The sequence below is a fragment of the Pezoporus occidentalis genome, unplaced genomic scaffold (assembly GCF_034315485.1).
Source record: "Pezoporus occidentalis ecotype Australia unplaced genomic scaffold, CSIRO_AGI_Poc_V1 ctg95, whole genome shotgun sequence".
Classification (NCBI taxonomy): Eukaryota; Metazoa; Chordata; class Aves; order Psittaciformes; family Psittacidae; genus Pezoporus; species Pezoporus occidentalis.
The window spans coordinates 450488-475468 of NW_026916315.1; the positions used below are offsets into that span (position 1 = coordinate 450488).

Below are 24981 nucleotides of genomic sequence, written 5' to 3' on the forward strand. Positions count from 1 at the left end.
CAGGGAAGAAGTCGTGAGTGGAGGGACATCAATGGTACACTGCTCAAGGACAGCAGCCCTGCTGTTGAGATGATGAAACATATCCAAGTCCTTTTAGGAAGTTTTGCAGTATTTGACAAAACCAGTAAACACCATGATATTGAGAGAGCATCATATTGTTGCTGGATTATTTAATTATTATGTGTATATCCATTTATAAGTACTTCTTACTTGGAACTCAGTCTGCCTTCCTGCTTGCAGGAAGGAAGCTCTCACTTCCGTTCCTCTCCTTCCCACCCTTAGTGACCACACCACTCCACTCACAGAACCTGGAAAAAGAAGTGCCAGGTCCCAAGACTTTGGGCAGCACAATTATTCTCAAACTGCAGAATACCATTTTGAGTGGGACAAAGACCCAGACTGTGGTTGCTCTATTGCCTTTGGTAGGGCTCTCCTGCATAGAGTGGCTGAGGTTGGCCTACATACCTCCCATGACTCTGCGCATGAATTATTTTCAACACTGATTGCTGGGTATGGGCTATCTCCATTTTCTAGAACTCAGATGAATGGCATGGGAAAATGGCAAAGGTGTGCCTTCCACCCACAGTCTTCCATCATGTCTGCACCACAGTCTTCCCTGAGAAAATGTCTTTTCCATGATCTAAGAAACCATCTTTCTCTGAAACTCTGTCTTCACTTTAAATCTATCTGCCATATAACATCTTCAACAGCAATCTGAACAAGGCAGCAAGCCTTTTGTATGTCTTGTGTGCATGCAGATTTTTTTGTGTCTTAAATATTTGTGTGCAGCATTAAGGACCTTTTCCAAAAACAGGCAGAGATCTTGTGGCTTGTCTTTACTTAGAGTCCTTACTAGTATTTTCTGATACACCTTTCTTGAAGGATGATAAGAATAAAGTAGCCACAAATTAGTTAAATTGGTTTCTTGAGAAATAGCTTCTGTGCTTTAAATAGGCAAAATATCTTAATCCATAGTAATCTTCAAACAGAAAAAAAAGTAATTAGCTCCATTGAGAGAATTGGTTTAAGCTGTACAAGCAAAAACTACTATTTAAATGGTAACAATTGCACTGCCACCAGGCAGCTTTATGAGGCATCCTACCACAAAATCCTTTCATGTGGGGGCAAGGCTTTAGGCACAGGTTTATCCCATCTGAGGAGCTGAGGACAACTAGATAGCCTGGTTAGATGATAGCTGAATGGTTTGCATTTGGGGCTCAGACTTCATATGATAATCACTGGCTAGCAGCAGCAGTAGAGCTGGTATCAATGCAGGCTTGGGAGCCAGTTTCAAGCCTTTCTAGATCTTTTCATGTGGTCCAGCACCAGAGTGACCTTCAGTAGCACTGGATCTTTGCCAGCAGTGGTACAAATTGCTCTTCTGTTGACTGAGCTTCTGTGTCCCACTTACCAATTGGGTAGCACAGGCATGTGGGAGTACCTTTTCTGCAGCTGAGACCAGGAGCTTGTTTTGACTTATGTCCTTTCCCTTTGGTGACAGGCCGCTGTGCCCGCTGTGGGGAGAATGTTGTTGGAGAAGGGACTGGCTGTACAGCCATGGACCAGGTCTTCCACGTGGAGTGCTTCACCTGCATGAAGTGCAACAGCAAGCTGAGAGGTCAGCCTTTCTATGCAGTGGAGAAGAAAGCCTACTGTGAACCCTGCTATATTGTAAGTATCCATTCTTGTTTGCACCATGATTTTAACACAGAGACATTGGAAACATTGATTTCTTTTACTGCCATACAGTTGCCTTACCATTAAATACTGACAATCCCATGGCAGTATCGTTGGCATCAGTTTTTCCATGCTCTTCAGAAGAACACTGATCTTTTCAGTTCCCTGGGTGAATTTTGTTTCCTGGTCTAACCTATCTCAGAAATGAAGTGTCCAAAGCAGGGGAAAAAGGTGCTTTTTGTAATTCTTTGAGCTCTGTAATAAGGAACAGACTACATAGTGATCTTAGGCATAAGTGTTGTTTTCAGAAGCTTTCTGTATTGGGAAACCTGAAACCAAAATGCTTACAAGCTATGGTGCCCACTAATATTAAGGAGGTGAGATGCAAGGAAGCATTGAAACTTCTAAAAATCAAGACTTTTGCATTGTTTGATGGAAGTCTTTCTAACTAAGGGTCTTTGGATTGGATATGTTTTCACGCTTACCTTACCCTCAAATTTCATTTCATGCCTATGACAATCTTTTAAAGTGAACAATTAACAGTTGCTCTGAGGAGCTGCACCTTTTAAGAGGCTCCCGTTAAGAGCTAGTTGGAACCAGTCACAGAGTTGCAAATTGAAGAAACATCACATAACATGCCTGAGGCCTTACCTTGGTGTGACCTTAGCATACAGTATATAGGGATAGTAATTGTAACTTAGAATAAGAAAAGCACTGAAACATTCTTAAAGTGTTGATATCTCTCTTTCTAAATCTCCAATTCACAGTTCTTTTTATAAACACTGGGCCTGAGACAGTTCCAGAATTTGCACTTCTGAAAATAAAAATTGCTGCCTTTCTTGACTTTTCTGTCATTCTGATAGTAGCTAAAGCAATAATAGGTATGTCTGAAAATGCCACCGATATCCCATTATTCCTTCTGTTTCTGCAGAGCCTTTGATGAAATATGTACAATGGCAGTGATACATGGGCTTTGTTAATTGGCTTTTAAAAACTAAATGATCTTTTGATGGAATATGTACCTTTTAAACCAGTTCCATTTTTGTTTGCACTAAAATAATTGCGCTATAAAAAATTTAAGGTTAATTTCATAGCAAGTTGGACCATGTGCAAAGCACTGCAGACTTCAGGAAGGTTCATTTATAGTATGATTAGAGCAACTGTATATAACTGGAATTAAACATTTCACTGACTTGAGGCTGGAATTGAGTTTGTCTGCTTGCAGATTGATAGTGTCTTTTCCTCTTTTTCTAAATCAAGCACACATTCTTCACCACTCATCTGCTTTAGTTTCAGAAAACATCTGCATTAGCCACTATACTAATGGTTTAAGATTATTTAATCCCATTACTTATACACTTCATTAGCCTGAGTGAATTGTTGGCAAGGGTTCAGTAAACTTCCTACACTGAAAGATAAAAGGATACAAAAAGGAAAGGGAGAAGGATTCTGTTCCTTGTTTTCTTTCAAATTTATCTTCTACCTATTTAAGGGATAAAGGAATGGTAATTGCCTGGTTGCATACACGTTTGTACATTCTGTGATACGGCTTTGCAGCTCTAAGTACAGAGTAAAGAGTAAATGTTTAATAGCTTTCTTTTTACATAACCAGAAGGGGCCTTTAAATGTTTATCCATGCAGTCCGCAAAAAAAACTTACGGTTATGGACTTAACTCAAAACACGTCTGGATCCATCTGCTGCTGCACATGCAGGGGAAAGGATGGCAATGCTGATGGGGCCATGCATGTGTAGCTGGACAGCTGGTACTGTGAAGGGGATATGGAGAGCAGGAATCTGGCAGTCTCATGCAGCAAAGGGAAGAAAAAAAAAAACAATAAAAAAACAAAACCACCACCCAAGCATACATTAAACTCTTAAATGTGGAAGAAACAAGCACTGGGATCCTAAGTCTCAATACCCTTCAGAAAGCTCAGGATCTCTGCTGTGCCGAAAGCCAGCTCTACAAGGGATCTAGGCATCTGCCATGCTATTGGCTTTAGGCCTGAGGAATTTGTGTCATAGAGCATATGTCTCATTGATTTTTCGAAGAAATGAGGTCTGCATTAGCTTCAGTAGGATGATAAGAGCCTAAGTACGCTGAGGGCCTGAACTAGGCTTGCAAGTGGATTGGGGGCCCGTAAATTGCTGAGGCACAATAAGAATGCTTTTGCCTTTAGATGTGTGATGCTGTCATACTGAAGTCAATGAGAGTTAATGACCTGCTTAAAATCAAGCCTGTGCTTAAGGATTTTGCTGAATTGTGGCCTCTGAATTTTATTTCTTTTTTTTGAGCTTCCTCAAATCCCGTTATCAGAAAGTGACTTGGACACTTGAAGCCCTAGTTCTGTAGGAGATCAATGGGGCTGAAGAAACCAGACATAGATTCCTGTGGACCTGAATTCCCATGAAAGGTGGAGCCTGTGTTACTAGACCAAGACTACACAGCTAATCCATGGCTGTGGCCAGCTGAGAAAACAGAATTGTCAGCTGGTATAAGTCTGAGTAATTTAATGAAGCTTGTTTACTGGTCTACCTAATTCACACTGATTTCTAGCACACATCCCCATTTCCCCAAGTCCCAAACGCTTGACCTATTATGCAAGCCATTAGGCCAAGCTGCTTCCTTTATATAAGGAAAATGAACTATAGTATTTGCCTGGTCATGACATAAATTCATACATAAATTCATGAATACTTTGATTTTATTTTTTTTTTATGATTCCTTTGTGAGACTTGTGTTCTTATGCACAGAAAAACTATGCACAAAAATAAAAATACACATTTTTCAACAGTTAGAATTGGCTAATCTTCTCAGTTTATTATGTGGCTCTTCTTAGTTGTGGTGGAGTGAAGCCATAATTAAGATTACTGCAAAGAGCTGTATTTAATTACTGGTTAGTCAATACCGAGGCTAAATAGCCTGCAGAAGGGTTTTTTGGTTGTGGTTTGTTTTTATTTTTGTTTTTTTTTGGGGGGGGGGGGGGGCTTTTTTGGTTGTTTCTGGTTTATCAGTTACCCAGCTAAGATGAAATTCTCCAGAGTCTGAATTAACATTTAAGGAGATCAATCACTGGTTAAATATACATATATATTTCATATATATTTTCATATATATATATATATATATACGCACACATATTTCCTAATGGGAATTTGAGTACCAGAGTTAATTTCTTTCACACAAAATTCCCCTCACCCAAAAGCTAGTCACTGTCATTTCCTGTTACAACTTACGACTCCAGTGAGTTCTGTTGCCAGTGTGTTTGCTGGTTTTTCTCTGCATCCAAGGATTCTTTCATTATTGATGTTATTTCTAAAAGAGTACCAGTCTTCTCTATTAAGACACTTCTGCTGAACTAAAAGCAACTGTAAAAAATAAAGTGTTAATAGGATACAGATGTCTCTTAGTCATTACGACAGTCAAGTAACATCTGAAATAAATATGATAGGGTTTTCAGTGTAACCAGTGTACTGCTGTACACGTGATGAATGCTGTGTCTGCAGTATGTTAGCAGTATACTTTTCCCCACCCTTACAGGGCAAGTTACTGACAAAAAAAACATTTGATTTGCTTCCTCTAAGTAGCCAAAGAGATTTTAGTGCTGGACTCGGTGCAGAGAAAAGGTTAAGAGTAATATCTGTAGAACTGTTGTTATGAAAGATTGAAGAGCAAGATGTTAAAGCAGTGCCAGCTGTCTGCTTTCCAAATACTGTATTATCATAAGGACTGAACACAAGGCTAACCAGACACACCAGTCTGGCAAGAGTGATGCTGCTGTTTTGTGAATGGGATGTTCTTTGATGTCCAGATGACTTTCTCTGGGACGTGGAAATTTTCCTCCATTCTTTATCCCCTTTCCTGGCAGGCTGGTGGTTGGAGATAAACTCCCTGAGCTGAGGGCTGATAGGTGCCGAGTATCACCAGTTAGTGCAGAAAGCAAGATCCTGGCCTCTGAGGGTTTCTTCTGTCCTGTCCAAATTGATGTGACCTACCTCTGGGCCTGAGGGTAGGACCATGGTGTGATGGGGAAGGGGATGAGAAAGCAGAAATAACTAACCAAGCAAAGCAGAAATAGCCAGGGACAGATGAAAAGCAAGCTGGGAGAAGTGGTGGGCTAGAAATGATGAGAAAGGAAAGAAACACTCTAGCTAGAGTGGGGGAAGATAGTGGGTATGCTCTGCAGTGCCCTATGGAGACCCAGGGATCGAGGTTTCCTTTTTCTGCTGCACACTGCAAGATACAGAGAACATGAACCCAAAGATTACGCACAAAGACTTTGCAGGATAAGGTTCATCTTTCCGTAGTAATAAAGCTGTGGAAGTGCTTCAAGGGGGAAGAACTGTGCCGTGATCACTGCTGTTCCCCAGATTTAAATTTGGGGTCATAGTGCTCCATATTTTTCCCTCTGATGATTTGTTTTGTGAGGAAAAAAAACCCAAAGCAAACAGATCTTCAAGATTTCTCTCTTTGACTAGCTTCTAACTTTCTGGCCTATCAGAGTCTGTAGTTCTATAGGAGAAGATAGATCAGACCAGAATGCAAGAGAAAGGCTGGTGTTTTAGGAGATGGTGCACCCTCAGAAAGCTTAAATTTGCTATCATTCTGAAATGTTGATGTTAACTCAATTTGTTCTCATTGAAATCTCTGGTAAAACTGCTATCAGCTTCATTGCAACTGGTACTGTAAACCTCACCCCGTGTGCACACGGGAGCATGGTTGTTTGAAAGCTGTGCAAGAGCAGCTACCTCCAGCACACACGGTTTGAAGTGTAAGGTTGATCCCTGCAGTAAAATTACTTCTATTTTTAAAAATAATTCTGCAATTTGTAAGCAGAGATTACAGCACGAATTTAGCAACCATGTAACAACTTAAATTGGACCAGAAAAGAGAAACTGTAATTTAAAGATTTTTTTTTTATGATACAAGTTTTCTTCTTTTTAAAGTAAAAAGCCCTTTATTCTTGTTTTTGTCAAGCAACGTATTGAATTTGAGAGTAATTTATGGAAAGTGCTGCCAGCATGGTATTGTGAGTGTTCCACAATTTGAATTTAAACTGCTCAATGGGATCATTAAGACTATTATGCCTCCTTTCCAAAGAGTTTGAATTCAAAATGACAACTGGAACAAAAATATAAAATAAACTAAAGAGAAGTCACGCACTCTTTACGTGGTGGAATTTTTCTGCCCTCGAAATATTTCATTGAGATCAATGTTCTTCCTCAGTGCTCTCCTAGAAAAAAGCTGGTGTTGCTAGTTTTAGTTTGGTGCTCCTGCATGAGTCATCAGCAGCAGGGAGCTGAACCTGTGTGACCCATGGATCTAAAAGCACTGAGTCTCCACTGCTGTAGTGGAGAGATGCAGCAGCAGGCTTCTACCCTGGATATTTCTTACCTACAACAGAAGATGTCTGTGGGCATAGCAGACACAAAACAGGTCCAGAATTTTGGTTTGATAAATGCATGTTTTAATCCTATTCATTACTAGCTGTGATAATTTTGCTAGTCTAGGAAACTTCAGGGAAAAAAAATCATGGCAAAAAGCCTGTCATTCCTGGTAAAACTTATGAAAAAAATGAATAAATCCCTTAAGAGTGTAACAGCCCTTTCTATTAATACCACCCAGCAACCGTTGATACAAAAAATACAGATGCAAGCTGGAGGAGGAGTGGTAGCCATAAGCTCAGCATTGCTGCTTTGAGTGATAAATGGTCTTGTGCAATCAGGGGATAAAACAGAGGAGGATGGGGTGCTGTTGCATAAGCTGCACCTGGAACTTCCAGGAGTCCAAGTCTAGGACGTACAAAAACGTGTGTGTGTGTGAGAGAATATGTCAATGAAGCAGCTTCTGTCAGAACTGGGATGAATGCTGAACTCAGCTGACCCTCTTGAAGCCTGCATCTTTTTTCTTCAGTGGCCTACCAGCTGTTACAGGGGATGGGTCATGCCTCCGATTTTGTCAGTAGACATGAGGAAAAGGTTCCTTTGCAGGGGGACTGGGGTCAATAACCTCCTTTCTATATACTGGAATTATAAAGAAAGGGGAGAAAGCATACCATGAGATGATCAGCTATGCTATGTTGGAACTCCTCTTAGTCTACTCAGAGGCTTATATTAAAAGAGGACAAGGCCAATTCATCTTGCTGTCCAACGAGGACAGGTCAAGAAGTCTACAAACCAAAGAGCTGGATTTTTTTTCTCTTACAGCTTTGAAGACATGAAAGCGTGAGCCCTGCCAAGAGTTGCAGTGGACTCACCTTGACAGAGGATTCTTTGAGGCCACACACACACACACATCTGCTGAGGGGAACTTAAGAGGATGAAATTATGCTTTCCTCAGGACAGCAGCATGTGCTTGGTTAACTGGCACAAGTCACTTGATGGAATTAAAAGTGTAGGGCACCCTATTTTCAATCTACAGTAGCTGTTGGCCTTCATGGTGTTGACTGTTGTGAATTCAGCTGATTGATGTTGAAGTAGATAGGCAGAGCATTAAGCCACAGTGTAACTGATTTTCTGGAAGGCTGAGCAGAGTGTTGCTTCACAGGAAGACCAGCTATGGACTGTGGAAGTAAAGCATCTTGATGCTGCAATGATAGTGTTATGAGGGAGATGTTTTTGGAAAGGTTGTTACAGTGTGGGCAGCATCTTAATAGGTATTTCTGTGTTGGAAAATTTGGCATGAATTGCTGATTGACCAGTTCAGGGATGTCTTGGTAGCTTGGAAATTTTGCTTGGGATGAATGGATGGATCATTTCCCACTTCTCTCTATTGTCCATCTCTAAGAATGTGTCCTTATTAAATGAAGACTCCTCCTCCACACCTGGATATACACACGGCTTTTGTGATGGCTTGCTAGAATCCAGATTTTTCATCCTGCATGTGTTGGCAGCCATAACAAGTTGAATTGTCTTGTCTCTGCCTTGCACTTTTATAATTTCATGCATTTTTCATATTTGATTATATGAAGCATTGATTTGACATGTATAATCTAGAAAAACTGTACAATGGGAAACTTTGTGGGGGGGAATTCTTTGTGTAACTCAAATAAGATGATATTGTGAAGGATCAGCTGAATTTCTTGCCTCAGATGGTGAATGCCACTGACCAACTGTATATTCTTGGGTAGAAAATAGTCTCCCTTTCTGCAGAACCAGTGGGATTTTAGCTAGGATTTTATGGGCCCTGGCTATATATCTGCTTATGCATCACACCACAATAGAGGGGATGATGAAGTCATTTAGCAATGGCATCAATCTGTGCATTGAGATTTTCCTTTAGAAGGTAGCCCAGCTCTTGTCTGCCTCTTAAAAACTAGCAGAAACAGCTTGCAAGGAAAGAAAGAAGTTTTATGCACCAGCATCTTTGTAGCAGCTGGAAAATCTTCATAATTTGTGGTCAAGTATAGATGAGTATTAGATGCTAAGCCACATCTAGTGTTTGTAGCCATTCATCTCTGCTCTTCTTTCAATTGTACTTCACCACCTTCTCAGCAAACCATTTGCTGCTTTCAGCCTTTGCTACCTGAGTAGGATCTAGAGATCCTACTGTAATAAATTCTTATTGTGGTGTGTCAGTGAATGACAGGCAATAGCCTCTGCCTCTAAAACCTTCCTGGTGGATGGCAGCAAGTAGAGGAGAAAGGCAGTGGCATTGCCTCCATATATTGCAGATAGAGAACTGACCCCAATATGATTAAATGCAGTTTTAGGGCATGGATTTCCATTGCTGGAAGCCTTCAAGGACAGGTGGAGCAAACATCTGTGAAGAACAGTAAAGATCTAGTCAAGCCTTCTGTAAGCAAGGGCAGAGCATTTATAGGGATCTTTTCCAGTCCTGCTTCCTCCTCTTCTGAGCTCAAGTGACCTGCCCAGGATCACAAACAGCCTGCACTGTACAGCTCAGGTTTTCCATGTCCCAGTATTCTGCCTAGTTGCAGCTTATCCTGCAAAGGTCTTCAGTGAAGGGGCTACCTTACTTTTCTTTCCTTCCTTGAACCACTGCTGTTTAGGGACTGGGTATGAACGTGAAGAGCACCTGACAGCTGAGGACTTTTAGATATCCTGGGAAGGTGGGAGGTACCATGACAGTGTTCCCTTCCATGAAGTCCTATTGTTTGCTTGTTAACCCTGCATAGTTATTTGTCAATTCAGACTGCTGAAGACCATTATTTTAGGAAGGCTTTGATTTATTTGAAACAGGGCCTGTAATTTAGGTGTGTGTTTCTGCCAGATCCATATATTATTGAGTTTTCTCTGTCCTTTGTAATGCAATGATATTAAAGTGCTGCGTAGTGTCCAGAGGTGCAAAAATCAGATCTCCCTGAAGTAAATATGGGGTTAATACTCTTAGCAAATCCGTTTGATTACTTTGCACCACTGTTCCTATGCTCGCAGAACTGCTGGTAAAGCATAGGCCTTGCAGCCAGGCTATGAGACAGGCCAGTAACAGAGTTGAATCTGTCCTGGAAGGGGTATGTTTGAATTTAGCAGGTATCATTTGCCCTTAGCAGCCTTTCAGAGAACAGAAAATCTTGTCTCACTTGCCCTGTGATTCCAGATGCCCTCTTACTTTCGTCCAAACAGCAATTTGCAAGCCCAAGTGGCAGGGAGCTTTTGCAGCATGCCGGTTCAGCTGTCTCCTTGGTGAAACCATACTCCGAGGAATTTGATCTGGCAAAAGCTGTCTGTGAGTCGATCCTCCCTCTAGCGTCCTGTCTCTGTTTCTTCATTCCAGGACAGCCGTTTGCTTGCAGCACTTGTTTGCAGTAGAGGAAACTGTTTAACTTGCCACCACACACACGCACAAACCTCACTGGGCTTGGTAGATTTCTGATCAGAGAAAAAACAGAATCATGCCAGTTGAGGGAAAGTGCAACAAGCATGAATGATGACAGGAGAAAACGTTTACTGATTCTAAGAGTATGGTGAGTGTTTGGTGCTCATGGAGGGTCAAAGCAAATTGCAAGTATGTTGTTTTTTCTCAGCTGTGTTGATTATAAAGCTGTGGGCCAAGTAAAATATTGACAGAAAATGTAAATCATTCACTGGGGTATTCTGGGCAGAAGGAAAACCAGATTATAGCTCAACTCTGGTACTGTAGCATTTGCCGGGAACAAGAAATTATTGTGCTCCGGTAGCTAGCAGCTTTCACAGGAGCAGAGAGCGTGTTGGTTAATGTTGCCAGCAAGACCTGTGGTCCCTGTGTTTGCTCCCATCCCTGAGGACCATCCATATCAGTTGAGGCAGCGACGGCACCATGCACATTGGCGAGCTTAGAGATGGAGGGATGTCTGGGTGGTTTAAAATAAGTGATGAGATTCACACAGCATTGCCCCGGCTTTTCCCTGGCTGCTGTTTCCTGGCAATTGTTTGGTGTAGAAGCACCATGTAAGTTTCTCACAGCAACCTGATGCTATAACTCTCAAAGCGGATTTACCATGCAACTCTCTGAGGCAGTGCACTAAGTGGAGGGAATCAGAAACTGCTGGCAGTCTTTGTGCTGCATGCCCATATTTCCAAAGGCTTTTGTCGTTGTAAAAAATGGAGCTTTAGGGGGAGGGAGGGTTGGGGAACAAACCAAGAACCTTCGTGACATCTTTGATTTCAGGTATAAAGCAGGAATTCAATAGGCTTCTTCAGGCACTGTAGGAATCTGCTTCTGCAGATGCTGAGGACTGGAAAAGATCTTTATATAGCTTTGATTTTTATTGTCTTGCTGAAGTTAATCTGCTAACATGTGACAGTTAAATGCTGTGGCTCATTGTATTTACATCGTTGCTTTTGAGTCTAGCGCTTAGTGGCCTTCTGTTGTTTTCAGATGCTCATGTTACCCAGTGCTCTTCATTTAGGTATTTTTTCAGACTACTCTGAAAATCTAAACAAATAACGGATATGGTGCCCAAAAACCTAAAAGTTGCTACTGTCCAAACCTGGATATTTTCCCTTGCTTGTGAAGGGTAATGTAGGTAGGGGGAGGGGGGAAGGAAACAGTGTTGAAATGTAAATTAACTTCCAGATATTATCAGGGATTGGGATTTTAAGTATGAATATTCCATTAGTTCCTGACAACGTAGTTTTTTGTTTAAGGACGTATTTGAACCAATACACCATCTTGGCATTTCACCAAGTGAGGTATCTGTGTAAATGCAGTCTGTGTTAAAGCCAGACAACACTTTTAGAAATTTATTTAATATTTCCTACAGCAAGCCATCTGTGACTGGTCATATTTTAGGAAGCAAATGAACATTATAGCAATGTTCTCCCCTCTATTTGAGTAACTTCGAGACTTTTTAAATTAAATGTGCTGCCAAATATTTATGTTCTGCTGTGAAAAGAAAAATATTTGTTTGACATGCTAGTCTCCCTGGCAATTCGCAGTTGGTTGCTCCTCTTAGGAGCTGTGCTTTTCTCATGGGTTGCGTAAGGCAAAAGAAGGATATGGGCATCCCTGCAGCTGCCTTTTGGGCTCCCTTCTTAGCAGCAAGTAGTGGCAGCTGTAATACATGATGGGACTTCGTGTGGAGGGAGAGAGGCTGAGCCCTGGGTCCTTGCATGGAGGATGTAGTGTGTGAGGGGGGCAGGTTGGGGGCCAGGTTGTCCCTGCTATTGGCATTGGTGGGTTGGAGGATCATGGAGTAGCTACTGTGGCAACTGCAACAGTCCTGCCAATGCGCAAACGGCTCAAGAGTTCCCAGAAAAGCCAAACCACTTTGCAAGATGTCTTCCAGTGCATCTGCCACAGGCACTGCAGCCATCACCAAGGCAACCAAGTTGCCAGCATTTAGCAGCAGCGAGGCAGAAGGAAAAATTAGTGATGGCCTAAGTCATGGCTGGCAAATGCTACTGAGCCTAAACTGCCCTGATGGAGCTGAGCTCTGCTCTAAGTAATATATGCTCTGCTTTTAGCAATAGTTTTCACAGAAGTATTTCATCCTCTTCCACAGATTTATGGCTGTCTTAGTCACTCTAAGGTAGTGAAATGCATTTGTTCAAGGGCTCAGAAATTGTTGTAATCCTCTTATTACAGAAAGGTATTAATAAACAACTAAAATATCTGAAACGGTCCTGAAATAGTTAATTCCATTTTGGAAAGGTTGAAATGTTCTCGGGTGCCTGGTGGCATAGCACCAGTTTTTGCTCAGTACTCATTTGGAACAGTCCATGTAACTTGCCTGTATTTACAGCCTTGGTGTTATCACAACCAGCAAAAGTCCAGGTGAATCACCAGCACATAACCTGTACACATGTGTCTGTTATCTGTAGTATCAAAACCATACACAGAAGGTACATATTGTCAGTTCTATGCTGGAAAGAGCCCCTTGCAACATAGAAAGAAGAGAAAGCAGTCCTGATTTCCTCTACTGCTTCTGACAGGTTTACTTTCACTTTGGCATGGCAGTAAGATTAAAGTTTTATAGCAATATCACCTCCATCCAGACAATAAAAAAAAATAAAAAATCATAAAACCTCTTCTTTGTGCTACTTAGATTTCAAACTCTTTTATAGAACTTCTGCATCTCTTAATAAAATCCTTAATTCATTTTGGACATTTTATTGTCACTTTGGATAAAAGTTTAATCAGATAGAATTATTGCCCTTCTAATATTCCCTTAACCTTTGCATTTTAGACTTAGACCATATCAGTTAAATTTTAAAATCACTTTTTTTATGGACTTGAATGCCCCCATCTCTGGTTTAGAGGATAGTTTTGTACAGAAATGCTGTAGTCTGTCTTGAGGTCATATGAAAACTTAAAAGGCTCTAATGTGAGCACTGCTCACTTTCCACTGAAATCTTGCATGCCCTATTAATTACTTTAATGGTGACATGCTGCTTTAAGGGAGTTCTTTATTAATACCACTAAATCTTTTTTTATTGTTGTTTAAACACTTTTTCTTTCCTTTATGTAGATGTATTTAATCCCTTCTGTCTTTAAAATAAATGAGTGCATAACTCCACATGAGGTGTTTGACATTTCCAGTTTGCCTTCTCAAGAGGGCTAGAGGAGTATTTTACTCCCTTGCCTGTAATGTCCATATCCCAGCTGAAAAGTGCACATCTGTACTTGTGTCTGTAATCATGTGTTAAATTACTGGGAGGGAAGCAGTTTTTGAAACCTGGTATCTATCTTTCCAGGAATAATATGCAGTGAACTTGCTTTTACTCTTTTAGAATGTTGAGATTTTAGAGGTCAGTTTAGCTTTCTTACTGGAAAGTGAAGCCCTCCCAGTTCAAGAGAGGACTTGCTTATGTTTGAGCCTTTTCCTAGCAAGTAGAACACATTGATTTTCTCTCTTCAATCTGAACTCTTTAAGTAGTAGTATTCTGATGTATAGCATTCACTGTACCAGTTCATTTATGTAATAGCCCTTTTACTGCACTAGCTACCTGGTAAAGTATTGACAGCCATGCCTGCAGCTGGATTTTAGTATAGCAAATTTTGGGTTGTGTTTGGGTTTGGGTTTTTTTTGTGATTTTACAAAATATTTTTGTAAAATATCTTTGATCCATATTAACTGCAGATTTTCTTAATCTGGAGAAGGGAAACAAGATATATATTATATACCTTGTTTATATAACAAGGTGTGTGTATATATATATATATATGCACACATACACCTTGTTTATATAACATATTGAATATAATATATGATATACAGAGTATATCATATATTATATTCAGGACCTGAATAAACATTTTCGAAAGCACATGACTGAGAAACTTGATGATTTTGGGGTTGCTAACCTACTCTTGACAATGAGACTTGAACTCCTATTACTAAGTAATCTTATTCTTTAGTCACTCTTGAAAGTTGCCTCTCCAGTAGCCATTGATGGTGCTTTCTCCATGGGCCTCTCACACGTTTGATATCTATAAATAAATTTCACTTTCTCGTAAAGAAAATCACCATGGATTGTTGAAAAGCTAACTGTGAAGAGGTTTTACTAATAACGACTAGTCTTTTCTTTGGTAAAGGGACTGTGGTTTTGGGCTGTTTTTTTTTTTCTTTTGTATGGGAGAAGTATGAAAATGTGTGTTATGCTGTGGGACCTGTTTCTTGACCTCTCCTCTCCCAGGTGGCTTCTGGCTCCTAAAAGCATCTGTGCCCAATTGGCTAAAGGTAATGGGTTTTGTGCAGCCTTCCATGCCCAATATATATCTGTACATACACACAGACTTCCACTGGAAGCATCTGGAAGCCTGAGTTTGGTCTGAAATGATTTGGCATTTGCCTGGAAAAGGTATTTCTTCCTTTCATGGACCTTTCCTCTGGTTTGTCCAAATTGCTCTGGAGTTACTAGTACCACACTTTGCAGTTAAGTGGGCAAAGCCTTTTGCTCGCAATTACTGTTTTGATTTTGGGAGCAGGCAATATACTCATGCACTTACATGGTACTGAATGCTGCATTTTTCATTTTCAGTTTTCGCTAAATGGCACCCTTTGTGTTTTAGAATAAGTAGGTAATTAAACGGCAAGGCTATTTGGTGGGCCACAGGTGTAGAGTCCCCTCTAGATTAGCCAAGGAATCTGATCCTGTAAATCAAATTAATTTAACGTATGGGGCTGCTCTCACTGATCCTGATTTGAATGTTTTCTGTGATACTAATGGGAGCTCAGTCAGACTTCTGGTACCCAAGACAATGTGGCTAATGAAAGTATAAGAGGTATAGACTCCATCTTATAAAATGATCCTCTTGATTATGTGAGGAATCCAGGCTTGCTTCACTAAAAGAGTCTTCATGTATTTTAAAGCAGAAGATAAGTAAGGAGGATTCAAGTGAATTTGAGTGGAAATTCTGTAAGATAAACTGAAAAGCTAAACCCATGCTTTTTTTCTATCCTTTAAGCTTGCGCTTCCTTCACTTTTCCCTTGTGGATACCTTGTTTATTTTTTAAATAAATAATCATATTTTAAAGCAGTGTAAATAAATTGCAAAGTGTGCTCCAATGGGGTGGATAAATATATTCCATCTGCTGGGGAGTGATTATTGAATAATTCACCAGTGGCAATCCTAGGAGTGGTTATCCATTTTCCCCTCATTCATGGGGAATTTTTTCTACTTCCCGTAGGAGCTCATTATGTTTTCTCTGTACATAATGTTTAATAATTTTTAAAATCTGGCACTAACCCTTCCACCTATGGATTCTTCAGTTTTTCCAAAATATTTGTGCATGTGGATGCTTGTATGTGGTGGCAGAGGAAGGTATTTGTTTCCTTTCTTCCTTCTTTTTTTTTTTCCTTTGTGCTGAGGGAAGGTGAGCATTGGTATATAAAGTGAGGCAGGGAGTTGGGAAACAAATATCCTTGTGTGCAAGGGAGTTTGTTCCTGCACAAATGGTGGATGGGTCATATTCCTGCTCTCACCCTCGTACTGGAATCAGCATGACTTCAGGACTGTGACAGCAGTCAAGGTTTAGCTCATACTTCAACATTTATAAACAAAGGAGTGAGAAGCAAGGAGGAAGAGTAGGGTATGCATTTGAAGAGCCCTGTCTTCTTTTTCTCAATGTTAGGAAGAATTTCTTATCTTCTAAGGGACCAAGAGTAAGCCCAATGAGCCTAGCTTGTGGAGAAGCAGCAAGAAGTTACCTGATAAAAGCTAGAGCCATATCCCATCACTGGAAAAATTGCCACAGATGTGTGGATTGGTGGGTTTTGAGTCTGACTCTAAGGGAAAATCTCAGTTTCTCCTGGTAGCTAGCAGACCCAAAGGCCTCCAATGTAGGCTTTAAGTGGGCAGGGAGAGTGGCTGGGAGGAGGAGTGGATGGGGCTGGCACATAGCAGGAAGCTGCGTATTCATCAGCTGGCATCTCCTGATGAATCCCATTTCAGCAATGTTCACGTTCCTTAACTGCATCTGCATCACAGGGTAGGAGGTGAGGGACCACCATCCTGTCCAATCACCACTGCCTGATGCCAGTGCCCGAGGTCCCCTGATCAGAGCTGGGCTCTACCCCAAGGCTGGAGGCAACTGTTTGCAGTTAGAGGACAATCTCTGCCTTGGTGTTAAAATGTGTAATTAGCCACAGGAAATTCTTTCTTCAGCTGATGAAGATGGGAAGGTAAAAGTTTACCTTAATGCTTTCACTGTTTTTCTGGGGAGTTGAGCAAATCTGGCTGCCCTCACAGCAGGGAACAGCATTTCTGTTCCCAATCAGGTAATGCTCTCTGCTGTTCTCTTGCACATGTCCAAAGGGCCATGCTGTTATCCAGAGAGAAACAGAACTGTCACTGAGAGGCAGGGAGCTGTTTTTCTTCTCTCTCCCTCTTTTTCACATTCCCTGTAGGCATGTGCAGACTGGATTTCTGCATAAGAGGCTCTGTACTAAGCAGCAGCAAGCAGCATTTCCCCGGGATAAAGAGCAGCCCCTAACAGTTTGGTTTTGGCTGTAATTTCTGAATGATTCTTGACTGGGAAACTCTTCCTTTTGTAACTCTGTTTTGTTGATTTTTTGAGGTTTGTTTTTTTGGGGAGGGGAGTGGGGGAATAATAATTGGATGTGAATTAGCAGCATCTTGAACATGTTGCTGGTTTGTGAAGAAAGGCCCTTCTTTCTTTTGCAAGACACTTCCCAAGCTCATATGCCGCATAGCTCCATCATAGTCAAAACTATGGTCAGAAAAATGCTTCTTCTGACTGGTTCCTGAAAAAATGAGTTTTGCTGCTCTCACTCTAGGATTGAAGACTTACAACGCTGAGGCTGGTACTGACTCTGGGCTCCTTTCTCCATTTCATTTCCTGCTCCAGATTGTTGGTAATTTTTACTCCTAGTAATGATCCTCCAGGGTGGAAGAGGGCAGGGAACCTAATATTCAGATGAAAAACCTGTGGCAAGTGACCAGATTGAATATGAAGTCCTAGAGCAAATGAGCAGTGTGTTCAGCACTACAGACGTACAAAACAGGAGGTTATACCTTGCAGAGCAAGGGCTGTGAAGGTAAGGTGAGGTGTGCTGGACAGCACGCCAGCTGCAGGAAAGGTTGTGTGAGCTCAGGATTTGCTAGCCTGCTCTAACTTAAATTTCAAGAAACTGGGAAAAAAAAAATGGCTGAGGACTGGAAGGGTGTTTGAAGGATATTGGCTAGAGCTGGAGAGTACCAAAAATTACTGCCATGCTGACTCTTCCATGCCCAAGGTTCATCTTTACATTAGCAGTTCTCCAGTCATACATGATGGGGGTTACCTATGTTCTGCTTGCAGACCTCGACTGCTGCCAGTTGGGGATGCCATTTAATTCTGTGCTCATTGATGTCCTTGGGCAGTCCTCAGTCCAGGACTGAAAATTGTCGCTTGAAAGTAGCAGGGACAGCAAGCTTAGTTCTCTAGAAACCTGAGCTCAGGATGTAGATAGAGGTATTTCCATCACATCTGTTTCTCTTCTTATCCAAATGTGTTGTCTCTCCCCCTGGACCTTGCTGTCTTCAGGTCTCTGGGTCCTTCTTTTTGTGTGCATTTCCTATTACTGTGATCCAATTGCTGTGTTTGCCATCTCTGTCAAGCACATTCAGAGTGAGAGGAAAAGTGGCTGGGTCAAATGACAGGTTAAGTCCAAGGGCAGAGCTGGGAAGATGGCTAGGCTTCCCTGTACCCTATACCACACAACCTAAGAACCATTTAATGCTGCTTTTTCTGTAGCAGCACCGCTGGCAGAATCTCTGCCTAAATGCACAGTCAAAGCCTTGCACAGAAGACTCCCACCGCAGGACACATGCTCTCGGTACCAACACAAAGCTTGTCTGCTGAGCCGTAATGCAGTGTAGCATGTATTACAATGTGCATTTAAGAAACTGTAGTTGCCAAATGTTTCTGTTTTTACATGAAGCTATTCCGCAGAGATTGTTATCTGATTTTTTCCTCTGGTACTAAGAAGAGTGGTTGAATCAGACAAGAGACCTTGTGGGTGGAATACATTATGTCCAAAAATCAATCACAAGGTAAGGTAGGAATAGAATTGAGTTTATTTACAGTCCGTTGGCTTTTATAGTTAGCACCATTTATTAGAGAAGATGAAAAAGAAGAAGAAAATTAAGCAAAGGGCAGGGAAATGTTTCTTTGTGATATTTTTGTGCCTGGCAATGAAAAGAGATGTGTGTACGAGCTGACAATTTATCTTCTGCCCTGAAGAGAAATTACTTGTTCTCAAATGGGCATGAAATGAAATAGTGCAGAACACGATAGGAACTTTTCTGAGTAAATGGGTCAATTTCCTGTCATTCTCTCAATAATTGTACGTAGAGCACACTACGCTCCAAACACTGGCAAATGTGTTGTGGGTTTCTCTTTTTCTTTTTTTTTTTCCTCCTGTTATTTTACTCCTCTTGTAGATGGGTGGAAAACATATTCCAGTGCTGGCACTATTATAATCAGCTTTTGCCGGTGGCTAATAGCAGTCCATTTTCAGTGAATACTTATTACCTCCAAGCAGTCCAAGACAGTACATAATAACCCAGCACTGTGTAGACTAGTACCGCTAGGAACAAGATGTAGTTATAGGGACTCTATTGCAAATGCCCCATCACAGCAGGAAATTCACTTGTCCCTTATCTTCTCTTTCCTAATTGCAAAAGAAGCCCTGGTGCTGTAGCTGGAGGAGTCTTGTTTGCCTTCTGAAACTTTCTGGTATAGTTAGGGGCTTTCTGACTTGCTATCCCTTAGCAGATTGATGCATTTTCCTCTGCTTACAGCAGACCTCACTGTTACTGAGAGGGCATGGATTCAAGTCAGACTCACTGAGGACTGAGCTGGTAATTTTACTTTGGCTGTTAATTAAAAAGAAAAGCAATGCTGTAACAAGGGTTCAGTGGGTGATGATTAGGGCCTCTGTGGCAGACCAGGTAAATCTCATTGCTACAAGTTAGTAGTGACAGAGCTTCATGGGTGCTTTTGAACCTCAGTCTTAGGAAAAGAGGGAAAATGTTACAGGGTTGGCTCCAAGGAGCTGGATTATGTGTGTGGGAACATCTGTATAAATGCCAAACACTTGATTTTAGTAACTGTTGTCCCTCATAACTCCAAGCTAAGCAAGACCTAGACTTGTCCAGCCCACTACATCATACATAGGATTATGCTTTTACTTGGGAGGTTGTAGGAAAGATAAAAACACAGTCACGGCCTGATGAAGACTGCAGATACCTGAGCTGTGATGCGTTGTATGATGGGACAACACAGCCCTGTGAGAGCTAAAACCCTTCACTACCTCTCCATGACTTAGAGATATGTACTCAATATTACAAGAAATGAATTTCAGCTGAAGATGGTTGGAAATTTCTGTTTTCATCCCAGTTATCTCCCAAAAGGAAGATCTTAATCACATTTTGAACGATGGAAACTAAAAGCCTTGAAAGGAAATCCCAAGAACAGATTTTTCTTTTTTTTTTCCTCACTATAGAAAGCTGCTTCTCAAGAGTGTGTGAGGATCAGACATTTCCCATGGAAACTTTCCTTTAGGAAGGGAAGTCAGGGGCATTTCTGAAATTTTAAACAAAATATTTTTTTACCAGGCCTAACTACAGCTTTTCAGAGAATCATAGAATCATAGAATAATTAGGGTTGGAAAGGACCTTAAGATCGTCTGGTTCCAACCCCCCTGCCGTGGGCAGGGACACCTTACACTAAATCATATCACCCAAGGCCTCATCCAACCTGGCCTTGAACACTGCCAGGGATGGAGCATTCACAACCTCCCTGGGCAACCCATTCCAGTGCCTCACCACCCTAACAGGAAAGAATTTCCTCCTTATATCCAATCTAAACTTCCCCTGTTTAAGTTTCAACCCGTTACCCCTTCTCCTGTCACTGCAGTCCCTAATAAAGAGTCCCTCCCCAGCATCCCTGTAGGCCCCCTTCAGATACTGGAAGGCTGCTATGAGGTCTCCACGCAGCCTTCTCTTCTCCAGGCTGAACAGCCCCAACTTTCTCAGCCTGCCTTCATACAGGAGGTGCTCCAGTCCCCTGATCATCCTCATGGCCCTTCTCTGGACTTGTTCCAACAGTTCCATGTCCTTTTTATGTTAAGGACACCAGAACTGCACACAATACTCCAGGTGAGATCTCACAAGAGCAGGGTAGAGGGGCAGGATCACCTCCTTTGACCTGCTGGTCACTCTCTTTTTGATGCAGCCCAGGATACTGTTGGCTTTCTTGGCTGTGAGTGCACACTGCAGCCGGCTCATGTTCATTTTCTCATCGACCAACACCCCCAAGTCCTTCTCCACAGGGTGCTCTGAATCTCTTCTCTGCCCAACCTGTAGCTGTGCCTGGGATTGCTCCAACCCAGGTGTAGGACCTTGCACTTGTTATGGTTAAACTTCATGAGGTTGGCATCAGCCCACCTCATGGGCATGTCAGGGTCCCTCTGGATGGCATTCCTTCCCTCCAGCATATCAACTGAACCACACAGCTTGGTGTCATTGGCAAACTTGCTGAGGGCGCACTCAATCCCACTGTCCATGTCAGCGGCAAAGATGTTGAACAAGACCGGTCCCAACACCAATCCCTGAGGGACACCACTAGTTACTGGTCTCCAGCTGGACATTGAGCCATTGACCACAACTCTTTGTTGCGGCCATCCAGCCAGAGTTAGTGTCACCTTCATTCCGTGTATGTAGGACAGGTTTCACTCCAATGCAGGTTGGTTTGAGTCACAGCTTGAGAAAGCCTATTGAAAGTCCCCTCCCCCAACACTAGAGTAGGAAAATGGCAGCTTCTAGTAGGTGTCTAGGAACGAAGAGATCTATTTGTCTTTTATGTATGCTCTTGATGCAAGCGAACTGGAAATAAGGATACCCACAGAACAGATCTTCAATAACTTCTGCTATGAGGAGAAGAGGGGAATTCATGTAGCAAGCCCACTCCATGAATCAGCAGTTGCTAAAGTATGTTTGCAACTGCAGGATAGCATTGGCCCTGCTTGGCTTATGTGGAAGGCTTCAGACTCCACAAGTCATGAGGAACTGAAAGTAAATGATCTCTGACCTCTGTCAGCAAGGAGCATGGAGGAATATGTGCTGTTTATTCCACCTGTCTTTGGAAATGTGCAGTTCTGAAGGACTGATTCAGAAGACAGTTATGCTCAGTAAATCTGGAATAACTCAGCCGCAGGAGATAGGGTCAGCCCACTGTAAAAGCCACTGGAAGAATCGGGTCAGAATTCGGACATGCTGCTGCTTCCACCAGAGAATAAGATCTAGTGACTCCTTCTTGGACCAAAATATGAAAAGATCAAGGGCAGAATTGGTAATTTTCCCCATGTTACATAACAATATTTTAGCAAACATTCTCTCCCTGAATGTTTAAATGCATTGCTTGAATAATCACAGAAGACAATGTGATAATAATATGTTCCTTATGTGTTGGAAGCAAAGAACTTATTCTGGTTTTACTTTTGCAAAATGTATTAAACTACTTAGTTTTTGTTGATGCTTACACACAGGGTATTGGGGGGGGGGGGTGTGGTTTGTTTTTCACTGCTGTTTCTTTAAGGGAGCACTGGGGGTTTTTTTTGTCTGATTTGGAGGCAACTGGATTTCTGTTAAGAGTGTCTGATGCTTGTGGTGGAATCCATCCCAGATAACTTTATCTAGCTACATGCCATGTTCTTGGTCTGATGCACGTGTCTCTTTGGAGTGATGGTGGAGACTTGGTGGTGCCTCTCAGGAAAGAATATTTTAACCAGCCCTACCTACCACTCTCTTGCGATCACCTTAGTGTCGGTGTCACTTTTGCTCAATGTATTTAAGGCAGGCCACATCTGAGTACCTAGAAAGTAGGTTTTCCTCCACCTATGGCTCCCTCATGGCTTGGTTGTTTAGTCATGCTCTAATTCACTCTCGTTCAGGGATGGCTTCACCAGAAAAGGTAGTTCTGACTATTTACTTTGACACAGCCAGGAAAAGAAAGTGGAGGTGTAGTATGCTCAGACTGTTTTATGAAATGTATGTGGTTAGGAAATGGGCCCTGAGGACAAGTGACCCAGGGCTCTGAAACCTCTTCAACTGGAGGGCAAAACTGCCCTCTTCTTGAGGTGTAGGGGAGACGTGAGTGGAGAGGCTGCTTTGCATGAGGTCTTGTTGCACCTCCAATTAAGTCCAGCATGCAGAAAATACCCTGGGATGTGCAGAGAGAAGTGCATGAAGTGCTCATTAGGAAAGTGTGGGTAAGGCCTGTGCCTGTCCTTTCACCATGGGCTCCCAACCTGCTCCAACTGCACACTTGGAAAAGCACAGGGTTAATATTGCTGACTGCAAAAAGGGGGTGGAAAAGGGTCTTGCTCCATGGGGAATGTGTGCTGGGCACCACAATGGGCATGGCAATGCTGTAGGGGTGTAGCTGCATGGGCTGCAATACTACCTGAGGGGAAAAAGTGGGTGGAGGTGTGGCATGATTTATTTGTCTGGCCGGCCAGGAGAGGTTCTTATTGTCAGAAATGGATTGTACTGGGCTTGAAACTTGGATTAAAAAAATAAGAGCCCATGTTAACTCCAGACAGAGATGCATCCTGGAATCTTGGCAACTGTTCCACTGCTGGCTTTGGGAGGAAATTTTGGCTTTCTAAGTTAACAACATGACTGATATGTTCTGTTTGTTTTTTGAGATTTTTTTTTTTTTCATACTCCCATGACTCAAATCCATTTGAATTTTTCCCTTTGAACCATGTGTTTGTAAGCTCTGGCTTGCATAGCATTACATTTGATATTCTGGGATTGGGCAGTGGAGGACAGAGGAGTGTTTTTCCACTGCTACCACAGCAGTCTTTAGCTCAGCGTTGCAAAGCACAACTTCTAGCACAATTCACCACACTCAGGTTCTGACACTTCCCAGGAGGAGCAGGCACAGGGGTTTTGATCCACCAAGACCAGCATTACTGAATAGAAACACTGCAAATTGAGGTATAGGCCTTGCCTCTTGTACTGTGGCATCTGTTTCTGGCCTAAAAAGTACCACCTGCATGAGTTTTGCGCCTCTTCTGTGCTTAACCACGGTCTGTCCTTTAATAACATACAGGGGGAAGTCTTCTTCACCCACCTTCAGGCCTTTCACACAGTCCCACTGATCAGAGCACACTGGCCTGAGATATAGGATATTTAGGGCTGATTTTGAAGTGAGAGTTGGAAGGCAGCTCCTAGTCTTCCCCCCCCTGCACTGCAGGGTGCAGATGTTTGGTGCAGGCATCCCTTGCTTTCTCCTAGGCAAGCATTTCTTCTTTGCATAGGTAAATATTTGCTGGGCAAGAGGAAAACAGGTGAAGGAATTGATGCTATCACTGTAAGGTCAAGCTGTTTGCTGGAGAGAGGGCACCAGCTCCAGGCATGCTCTAAAACACACTGCAGATCCAGCTCTGCAAACAAGATGTACAAGGGCATGTCTCATTTGTGACTTGCCACCAGCCCTGATTCTCCAGCCAGCATTGAACAATGACTGCATAAATGGCTGTGTGAATGCCTGGTGATGAAAAATGGAGGTGCCTCAGGGACTTTATTTGAAAACCTGCGTGTTTTCCCTTCCTGCAGTCTGCACCAGCTCCCCACGGGCTCCAAGAGCTGAGTCTGCAAGATTATTCGCTCCCTTACATGCTGTTAGGGCAATTGGGCAGGCCTAGTGAAGCTCCCCAGTACATCCTCCCAACATGAGGATCCTCCCCACCAGGGTGCTGCCATGGTGCTGGTGCCTGACGGGAACACAGCCAACACATCTCCTGATGCCCCAGAAAAAGTTGGTGTCCACCTTGCTTTCTGGGAGCTGGGTTGTTGAAAGGCTAAAAGGGGTAAAAAATTATTTTTGGTTGTTGCTGTCAGCTGACCTGGCTCTGCTGCACTCACATAAGCGGGCAGCACTTCCTCATCCATGCTGTTTCTTTAACATATCAAACAGCTGATATTTTTGCAAGGTTTCCCTAGCTCTTCCCTCCCTCCCCTTTTCTTCTGTCTCCAGAAAATAATACTGCTATAATCCAGTTTGACTCAGCAGGATCCCTTTCACGCTGGCTAATCCCCATATATAGGCATCAGTCCAGGGAGGTGCACCAGAATGCTGCAATGTTTTCCCTAACATTTTGTTTAACCAGGATGACATTATTCAGACAAATTAATTCCTCCAAGATGTAAACTTGTTCTGACTGAGTGCTGCAGCAGGCTCCCTGAGAGCAACAAACCATGATCTGACATCTTAACGGCTCTCCACACAGTCAGGGGGAGTCTTACATAAAAGATCTTCAGCTGTGCTTATCTTCAAGGTGTAACTGCCCCTTTCTGTTGATAGATTTCTTTTCCAGCAGGTTTTGGTAAAAAATACCAGTTTTTT

The 24981-nt window shown here is 42.3% G+C and overlaps 1 protein-coding gene across 8 annotated transcripts in view; it reads left to right on the forward strand.

Moving 5' to 3' along the window:
• Window positions 1-24981, forward strand: part of LPP (LIM domain containing preferred translocation partner in lipoma) — a 353500-nt gene that overhangs the window by 291244 nt on the left and 37275 nt on the right. For all 8 annotated transcript variants that reach the window (XM_062606306.1, XM_062606312.1, XM_062606305.1 and 5 more), the window contains one exon: window positions 1502-1671. In XM_062606306.1, coding sequence (XP_062462290.1) covers window positions 1502-1671 — 170 coding nt within the window. The remainder of the gene's footprint in view (window positions 1-1501; window positions 1672-24981) is intronic.